The sequence below is a fragment of the Penaeus chinensis genome, chromosome 7, assembly GCF_019202785.1.
Source record: "Penaeus chinensis breed Huanghai No. 1 chromosome 7, ASM1920278v2, whole genome shotgun sequence".
NCBI lineage: Eukaryota > Metazoa > Arthropoda > Malacostraca > Decapoda > Penaeidae > Penaeus > Penaeus chinensis.
In genome coordinates this window covers 11430345-11440344 of record NC_061825.1, presented here as the reverse complement: position 1 = coordinate 11440344, position 10000 = coordinate 11430345, and the positions used below count along the sequence as shown (strand labels likewise).

At 34.0% G+C, this 10000-nt stretch overlaps 2 protein-coding genes across 2 annotated transcripts; both read right to left on the bottom strand.

Moving 5' to 3' along the window:
• Window positions 1–2723: 2723 nt before the first annotated feature.
• Window positions 2724–4208, bottom strand: LOC125026842 (cuticle protein 7-like). The gene is made up of 3 exons (XM_047615441.1): window positions 4133–4208; window positions 3707–3855; window positions 2724–2987 (listed from the first exon to the last, which is right to left on the bottom strand). The coding sequence occupies exons 1-3, from the start codon at window positions 4206–4208 to the stop codon at window positions 2724–2726; spliced, it is 489 nt and encodes a 162-aa protein (XP_047471397.1).
• Window positions 4209–7113: 2905 nt separating this feature from the next.
• LOC125027486 (cuticle protein 7-like) lies at window positions 7114–8009 on the bottom strand. The gene is made up of 3 exons (XM_047616564.1): window positions 7891–8009; window positions 7680–7796; window positions 7114–7425 (listed from the first exon to the last, which is right to left on the bottom strand). Exons 1-3 carry the CDS (start codon window positions 7900–7902, stop codon window positions 7138–7140), a joined length of 417 nt encoding a protein of 138 aa, XP_047472520.1. The 5' UTR covers window positions 7903–8009; the 3' UTR covers window positions 7114–7137.
• Window positions 8010–10000: the final 1991 nt, after the last annotated feature.

The window sequence follows — 10000 nt, the reverse complement described above, 5'->3', positions numbered from 1 at the left end:
AAGCTTTCAAAAAATGAAGGAAAAGGGTAAACAGATGAGATAAATAAGACTAATAGCTGACTCCTTGGTGACTAAGCACTTATAGAGCCATCTATATGTAAAGACAATAGATAAACTTCTTGTTGCAGTTGGCATGGCTTTGTAGTCTTGCCACCCGCTGACATTGGTTAAAGAAGTGTTTATTATTATTAGTATTATTAATATTATTATACTATTGCTTAATGTTAACTCTTTTGAATTCTAGATTCAATAGCAGTTTAGAAAATTACCAGGTTTTAATTTTGTTGTCTTTGTATTCTGACTAAATAGAACAATTGCTTCCAAATTGAGTTCATAATATTACTTAAAAAAAAAAAAAAAAAAAAAAAAAATGTAACTAAGTAGCTTCGCATTCCTCTCCTTTCTTTTTTTTTTTTGTCAGCTCAGAGACTTCCGCTCTTAGAGCTTTAGCCCAGTTCTCCTTTTGGGAAGTACTATAAAGTCTTTTCAGAATTACAGAAGGTGCAGAATCGTTACAGGATGGGGCAAAAGCACTGTAGGATTGTGCAGGAATATTGTATGATAGGACTGAGCTTCTCAAAGCAATATCCACCAGTCAGTAATACGAAAAGCTGTTCAATAAACTAGAAATTACTAAATTAGACTTGCTTCCTTATGTCCTATTATGTTTCTTCTTTCCCTCCGTTATTCACGAGATAAACGAATAAACTTGCATTGCTGTGTACCTGAAGAAACATGGCAATGGTGGTGAGGAGAGAAATGAGAGATGATAACCTGACTGGCGCTTTATAGGGGGAATTTCTCAATCAATGACGTCAGAAGCGTTGCAGGGGATTCAGAAATAACTACAATAAAAAGGGCCTCGGCATTTTTTTCCGCTCTAATGTAAGAGGGAGGGAGAGATGATAAGCAGATACTAACAGTTAGAATTAAACAACTTACCATTAGATCAATATGATTCTAGCAGATTTTATGAAGAGTTTGATTCAAAATTATCTCACAATATCGAAATAATCGATTTCTTATTTTATTATATAAATGTGTGTGTGTATGTGTATATGTGTATGTGTGTATATGTTTGTGTATATGTTTGTGTATGTGTATGTGTATGTGTATGTGTGTATGTGTGTATGTGTGTATGTGTGCATGTGTGTATGTGTATGTGTATGTGTATGTGTATGTGTATGTGTATGTGTATGTGTATGTGTGTGTGTGTGTGTGTGTGTGTGTATTGTATATATATGTATGCTTGCATGTACTTTGTATATATTTATATATATATATATATGCATATATATAATGTATACATAAATATATATAGTGTATAAATTTATATATATACTATATACTAAATATATATGTCTATATACACAGTGTATACACACACATAGTGTTTGTGTGTGTGTATGTATATATATATATATATATATATATATATATATATATATATATATATATATATATATATATATATATATATATATATATATATATATATATTTATATGTATATATATATATATATATATATATTTTTCAGTCGTATCTTTCTATCAACTCTATATCATATCATATATATGTGTATATAAGTTCATATACATAATATATATTTATATATGTATATATATTTATATATATTCATATATATACATACATATATTTCCATATACATATCTATATCTACAATTATCTATCTATCTATCTATCTATCTATGTATATATAGATATATATGCATATACGCATGTACACATATGTGTGTGAAGGGCTGGCTATGTTGAAAATGTGCTTATATTAAGTTTGCCTAAATGATATGTAGAACTGTGTTAAATTGTAAACAGGTGGAAAAAACGAGGAAAAATATTCCCTATTTACTTGTTTAGTGTAACTGGTGCATTTTGACCTAGTTTAGCTTGCAAGAAGATATGTATAATTATGTGGCGAACCACTGAACATGAGTTTGCGACAGGTACTAGGTCGCGACCCGTACTTTGAAGAACCCTGATTTAGTGTATCAAGATTTGGAGTTTGATTTGGTCAGTTTTGTTTGTTTCCAGGTGTATGATGGATGAAGGCCATCGTGGGGCTACATGCGTGCCTTTATGCCCGTGTCTGTAGATTAAAGGGTACATATCAATTAACTATGCAAGTGTATTTGTAAAAGATTTGGAAACTGTGCTGTCTGGTATGAGCCGATCAGATAATTAGTTCATATGGTCAGAACGGGTAGAACTGACAGGAAGTATGGAACCCCGTACAAAGTAAACATCCCCCAGTGTCTTCTTCAAGAAAAGAACCAATGTATATTGAAATACGAAATCAATGCCTATGTTGTACACCATTGTCAATATGTTTCTTAATTTCTTAACGTCTTAAATAACTATAAAATGTGTTAATTGAACTAACGGTGAAAAATTCTGATTATTTCAAAGCACAAATAGTTTACATATCTCCATTTGAAATGTACGTTGGTTTACTATAAGCGTTTGTCTGTGATATATGTGAAATCAGATATATAAACCAATACATCAAGTATATCCATACAATTATATATATATATATATATATATATATATATATTCATAAATGTGTGTATACAAATATAGGCATTTATGTGTTCATGTATTATATTTATTTACATGCAAATAAAAAGAATGGAGTTGAAATGCAATTTTTATGAAAATCAATAAATTATATACACTTTAGATTTGTATCAAGTAAACGAATTATGCATAGCTCGGAGCAGGCTGGTAGGTACGAGAAGGGGTAGGTTGGTAAGCCGAGTATTGGGCCTCACCTTCGTAAGTAACTTCGGCCACGTATCCGGAGTCGCCGTTCACGGCGTAGGCAACTCTTTGCACTCGGCCGTCGGGAAGGAGAACGTAGTAAGCTCCCTGAGTATCATAACCATTACGATTTTCTTGGTGATTGTAGTCGTTTCCAGAGTAGTCGTCCTTCACTGCATAGTTAAAATTATACTGAGCAGGCCCCTGTTAAAAAGAAAATAATAAGCGAATAAATGTGTTGACAGAAGAAGCGTTTTTTTATGTATGCATGTATCACTACGTGTACAAACATATATAACACTGCTAGTGCTCATCTAATTGCCCCGTTGCCGCTAAAATTCTCTAATGAATTATGATTTTGTGAATACCTTTCAACAGAAGTTCTAACCATTTCACGGTTGTTTCCCTTTCAAGTTGATCTTATTAACAAACAAATGAAACAGTCGAAAGGCAAAAATAGTTGAACTGTTATATTATTTTCTTTTACTGTCTGTCATTATTATTTGTGTTGTGGTTACACCTATCATATATTGTCTAATGTGAAGCTTAGTTAACACAGTTTTAGGTTAAGATTCAAAGGCAATTAGTTTTCAGCAATTATATAATATTCAAGTAACATGAGTTTATATCAAATGGATCGTGGAATGCCGTCTTGTGATAATCATTATACAGCCAATATTAGCATATTGAATTCATTATATTTTATCTAAAAGGCAGGAATGCTAATGTTTATCTAAAGCGACCTTGTACCCAGTAATTTTTAAATACCTTTTCAAAGGTTTAACAGAGCTCAGGGACTTTTAGTATTAACTTTGGGGGATTCTATTGAATCTGGGAACCTCATAATTGGAATTACTGTAATGAGAAGTGCTATAGTGCAGACTTACGGAAGGGGTGGGAGCGTTGTAGGATGGGGAAGGAGCTCTATAGCTCGGAGCAGGGGCACTGTAGGATGGCGCAGGAGTATTATATGATGGGACTGTGCTACCGAAGGCAACTGCCACCACAGTAAACAATACAAGAACCTGTTCAATAAGAAAATATGTGTAAATCGAATTTTCCACTGCATTTTCTATATGGTTATATTCCTTTTCTTTCTCTTATTCAAAAGATAATTGACAATGCTGACACCAATGTGTACCTGAAGAGACATGGCAGTGGTGCTGAGGAGAGGATGTGATGATGGGCTTTAACCTGACTGACGCTTTATAGGCGAAACTCGACCTTCAGTGTGACGTCATAGTCGGGCTATCGAGGTAGAAATAACTGAGAAAGGGTGAGGATTTTTTTCGTTCCAGAAAAAGAGGGGGGGGGGGGGGGTGATATAAGGATTCTTGCAATTAGATTACTGCTACAACAGTATTGATTGCACCAAGATTTTGCTTCCAAATTAATCCTCAAAAAAGATGGGACCGCTTTCCCCATTTTCTGCTTATTCACTACCGTTGCCTCAGCTGACCGTCTCCTCATAAATATAGACGGATACAGACACATATATAGATATGAATAGATATAGACAGAACGATGCACAGATAAAGACACAGATGCATGCACACACAAATTTATATCTATGGCGGACAAATGTCCCCAGCGACATATTTGTATTGTACTGGTGACTTCAGTGCAGTATCCAGCTGTGATCCAGCAGGCTTCGAAATATTTGTTGGTAACCCTGGCTCGGGAGCTGATTACAGTAGCGAAAAGAGCCTCCTTTTCTGGGAATTTGCTAGGTCTCAGAGAATGAGGATTTTTGGATCCTGGTATCAGTGCTCGAATCCGTATCGACTGGCTTGGTTTTGCGATACGGCTACTGTGGTCAAGGAGATTGACCACATTTTTACTAGCAGTCACTGGGGGCTCCTCTAGAACTACAGGGTTTCCTGGAGTGCCGAATTCTGTGTTTACAAGGATGTGAAGACAGATGCGTGCATAGCTACCTAGCATTGTTTACCTAAGTATCTACAAACGAAAAGCGTTGTGCATCTTTTTGTAAGGGGACTACATGATGAAAATATACCTGTAATCTATATGCATACATCTATATAAGCGAACACACATATATCTGTGCGTGTGCTTGTTTGTATATATATACATAATTTCTATATCACTACGATTGCGTGCACACATTGTATTTTCTTATTTAAAATTGTCATTCTATAACACTGGTGTGTAAATATCTTAATATGTAAAGTAATTTTCAGTACACATTGGCTCATAGATTGTAATATCGCGAAGGTGTTCACTAGAAGGACAGGAATCCCAAGAAATATGGATATTCTTAACACGCTTCCTGTTTAAAGTCCGATACTGTAGAAAGGCGGTGTTAGTTCAGTGTTTGAAGTTGTAATGCGGTAAAACATATTTTCTATATTTCTAGTTTACCTGTTTTTAGATATGGTCCGACGTGGGGCTGCGTTTTCGTATGTGCCTATAGATCATATAGATGTGTAATTAAAACGTGTATTTGTGTTTGTAATGTAAGCGATTCGGGTATTATGCTGTCTAGGATATTAGCTCATAATGCTATTTTATTCGCATGGACAAAGTAGGCTGAACTGGTAGACAGCATGCAGTCCCATTCCCAAAGAGAAGCGATCCAATCACTGCCTTCAAGAAAAACAAAATTTATACGTATGAGTGGATGCATATACATACATAGACGTAAATATCCTTACAAATGTGCGTGATTATATTTATAAACATATGTGTTTATGCATGTGTATATATAAACATGAATACATACATATATATGCATATGTGTACAAATGAATACACGTATGAGTACATGCAGAGATAAATAGATAGTTAGATATGTAGATAGATATTCATGTGTTTATATATGTATATATATATATATATATATATATATATATATATATATATATACATGTGAATGTGTGTGCGGGGGTATAAATGTTGACATTTCTGTTTATATAAAAGGACTTGAAATGCATTTTCTATGAAACCCGATAAATTATGTACAGTTAAGATTTGTTTCAAGAAAATGACCTAAGGATAACTAGGAGTCGGCTGTTAAGAAGGATCGATTAGTTATCCAAAATTATCTGCTGTGTCAACATCCAAGATCATTAGCGACTCTAGGTTTGGAGCAGGCTGGTAGGAAGGAGTAGGGGCCGGTTAGAACGAGCTAGAAGGGGTAAGAAGAAAAAAATTAAAAGAGAATAAATGGGTCGACAAAAGTAACGCCTTTTTTCTATGGAGAGTATGCAGGTGTGTACAAATATATAACACTGCTGAAGTTACACTAATTGTCCCGTTACCGCTAAGGCTTTTTTGTCGTGTTTATAGATGAACTATGAATATATGATTACCTTAAAACAGAATTTTCTAACAATCTCAAGACTAAAATTCTCTTTTAAGTTGATCATATTAACTAACAAACGTCACAGTCGGAAGACATACAAATGAATAGAGCATTGGTACAATCAGCATTGTTATTATTGTTGGTTTCTTATTTATATTGTAGTGTTTAAAGTGATGTCGTTTTGTTTACACAGTTTTGAATTCAAGGTTCAATGGCAATTAATTTTCAGCAACGTCAAGGTATTAATTTTGTAATATCCATGTGCCCCGCATTAATATCAAACGATTCAGGGATACTGGTTAACAGCCTGTAATAAACATTATACAGACAATATTACCATATTGAGCTCAAAAACGAGAGAAAGCTGAATTACTTTGCAAATACCTCTTCCAATGTTTAAACTTGGTCAGGGACTTCTAATAGTAATTTTGGGGGGTCCCATTGAATCTTGGAACATCACGTTCAAAATTGCAACGAAGAGAAATGCTCTGAAGTGCAGACTTACGGAAGGGGCAGGAGCGTTGTACGATGGGGAAAGGGCTCTGTAGTTCTGTGTATGTATATATGTTTGTATATATATATAACATATATGTTAATACATACATGTGTGTATATATATAAATATATCTTTCTTTATACATATATATGTGTGTGTGTGTACATATATGTGTATATATGCATTTACATATACACATATATACATATTCATATATATACACAAATGTATATATACATGTATATATATTAACAACCTGTATGTCTATATATATACATATATATATATATATATATATATATATATATATATATATATATATATATATATATATATCCATGCTCTGATACGTACATATATATATATATATATATATATATATATATCCATGCTCTGATACGTACATATATATACATATATATGTATACACATAATTTTGCATAATTTAAAGGTTAACACAAAATGAAAATTGAAATACAAATTTTATGAAATGATAAATTATGTACACTTCCGATATCTTCCAAAAAAATGACCTAAGTATAACTAGGGCTCGGTTTATAGGATGGAGTAGGGGCCGATTGGTAGGAGCGAGAAGGGGTAGGTTGGTAAGCAGGGTATTGGGCCTCGCCTTCGTAAGTAACTTCTGCAACATATCCGGAGTCGCCGTTCACGGTGTAGGCAACTCTCTGTACACGGCCGTCGGGCAGGAGAACGTAGTAAGCTCCCTGAGTATCATAGCCACTACGATTTTCCTGATGATTGTAGTCGTTCCCAGAGTAGTCATCTTTCACTGCGTAGTTGAAATTGTACTGAGCAGGTCCCTGAGAAAACAATATTAATATTCATGGAATTTTTCGTTTGTGTGAATACTCGTACCTCCATTTTATCATCATTATCCATATGATTATCAAAAGTTTATAATCTTTTTACCAATAACTTATAGTGTATACCACAGTTCAGAAACATACAGTGTGGAAGTTTATCTTTGCACCCTTAACCTACTAAAATAATTAATTTACTCAGGAACTTAGTTCATGAACCCTATGGACTATACTCAGAACTATACAGTATTTACCGAAGGGGCAGGAGCACTGTATCTTGGGGCTGGGGCACTATAGGATGGCGCAGGAGTATTGTATGACGGGACTGTGCTCCCTAGGCCAACTGCCACCATGGCGAATAATACATAAACCTGTTCAACAACAAATAAAGTGTTAATCGGATTTTCCGTTTCAGTCTATTTTACAATAACCATGGTAACCAACTTTACTTGCACCACTGCATACCTGAAGAAACATGGCAGTGCCGCGGAATAGAGAACTGAGTGTAATCTTGGGCGGACCTGACTGACGCTTTATAGGCTGGATTTGACCCTCGGAGTGATTTCATAGCCGCTGCAGGGGAGCTAGAAATTACTGTAATAAGAGAAACTTGTACAGGTTTCTGATCTAGTAAATAATGGAGATAAAACTCGAGAATATAATTATACTTTCAATTTTTCACATACTAGGTCATCGACTATTTTTCTTGATGACCGATCAATGGTGTATATATGACTGCACACACAAACGTTCATTTATGTGTGTGTTTGATCTATATATATGTATACATATACATATATATTATATATATGGGTGTGATATATACATATATGTGTGTGTACCTGTGTATGTGATATATGCATATATATATATAGGTGTTTGTGTGTGTGTTTGTTTGTGTGTGTGTGATATATACATATATGTGTGTATGATATATACATATATATGTGTGTGTGATATATTAATATATGTGTGTGAGTTATAAACATATATATGTGTGTGTAATATATACATATATGGGTGTGTATGATGTATACATATATATATATATATATATATATATATATATATATATATATGTGTGTGTGTGTGTGTGTGTGTGTGTGTGTGTGTGTGTGTGCGCGCATATATTATGTAAATGCATATACATATATGTAATGCATCTGGATATATATATATATATATATATATATATATATATATATATAGAGAGAGAGAGAGAGAGAGAGAGAGAGAGAGAGAGAGAGATTGATATATGTACAAATATAGCTAGATATTTAGGCACCCATATTTACACAGACAAACGCACACACAAGCACATATATTGTATATATGTATAAATGTATATACATATTTACAATTAATATTATTATAATAATGGTAAGCTATATAAAGTACTACACTTCGAGAATCATACCACCAAAGGTGTCAGTGCAGGTCAAAACAGTCGCTGAAGAGAATCTATTACAAAACCTACAAAAAGCAGTAAAACTTCATAAAGAAAACTAAGATGTAGATCTACTTGCATTAAATCCCATTGAATTGAGGTTTATAGAACTACTGGTAACTCTTGCAGATTAATAAAAATCAGGTAAAAGCTTATTCGGGGGATGTGAATTATTAGTTGCAATAAATATGAAGGCGTCCCAATATCCCTATGATGTTCGCTGTATAAATCTGTCTGACAAGAGAAATTTAATGGAATTAAAAGAATGATTAAGCAGGCTTAAGTGTGACTGCAGCTGATAACTGTAGGGAACAATAATAATAATGAGACAGAATGAAAAAAGAAGCATCTACGAGTATTGTCATCTTCATAAATCTTCTTGCATTTGCGAATGATGCCTAACTTAGATGTAATTGCTCAAGCCATATTCATAATCTGCAATCCTAATGTAAGTTTTCAATCAAGGGTTACAACCAAGAGCTTCAGATTGTCCACAGAAACGATTAAGACTCCTTTAATCAGCAGACTTGGATGATGAGGCTACCGCGTTCTAGACCGATTCACAATCATTTCCTTGGACTTGGTAGGAATTTAATTTCATCTCCCACCGAGAGCTCCATGTCTACAGTGAGGAGGTCATGTAATGTTTGCCTGGCTGCCGGAGAAGGAATATCAACATATAAGTACCTTCAGTATATGCCAACATTTTGTTAGTAATGCCGGACTACATAATTGTATATTAAATAAAGAGCAAAGGGCCAAGAACACTATCCTGAGGAATTCCAGAATACACATGGGAATACAAGCTAAAACTACCATTAACATGAACACACTGTTGTGTATCAGTTGAAATACTTAAAACTTTACCACCAACACCAACAGACTACAACTTAAAGCTACAGTGTCTAAAGCTACAGTAAAATCCAAAGGGACAAGTCTTGACTCATGATCCTTATCTAAAGCAGACTATTTCATGCACCAACGTAAACAATGAATCATTGCAGTCAAGTCCCTTTCTGAAATCAAACAATTTCTTAAAGAAACGGTCTCAAATATACAAAGAGACGTTTGAACAGCAACCGTTCAAAAACCGTAGACAAAATATGCGTAACAGAAAGTCAGTGGGTG

What these genes read in the sequence shown, in the direction of transcription:
- LOC125027486 (XM_047616564.1), bottom strand. An exon ending in ACAGTGCTCCTGCCCCTTCG is followed by an intron (nt 7,426 to 7,679) that starts GTAAATACTGTA and finishes TTGTTTTCTCAG; the next exon opens with GGACCTGCTCAGTACAATTT.
- LOC125026842 (XM_047615441.1), bottom strand. Translation starts at nt 4,208, where the DNA reads ATGGGGAAAGCGGTCCCATCTTTTTTGAGGATTAATTTGGAAGCAAAA. An exon ending in CAATCAATACTGTTGTAGCA is followed by an intron (nt 3,856 to 4,132) that starts GTAATCTAATTG and finishes ATAACCATATAG; the next exon opens with AAAATGCAGTGGAAAATTCG. An exon ending in CCCCTGCTCCGAGCTATAGA is followed by an intron (nt 2,988 to 3,706) that starts GCTCCTTCCCCA and finishes TCTTTTTAACAG; the next exon opens with GGGCCTGCTCAGTATAATTT.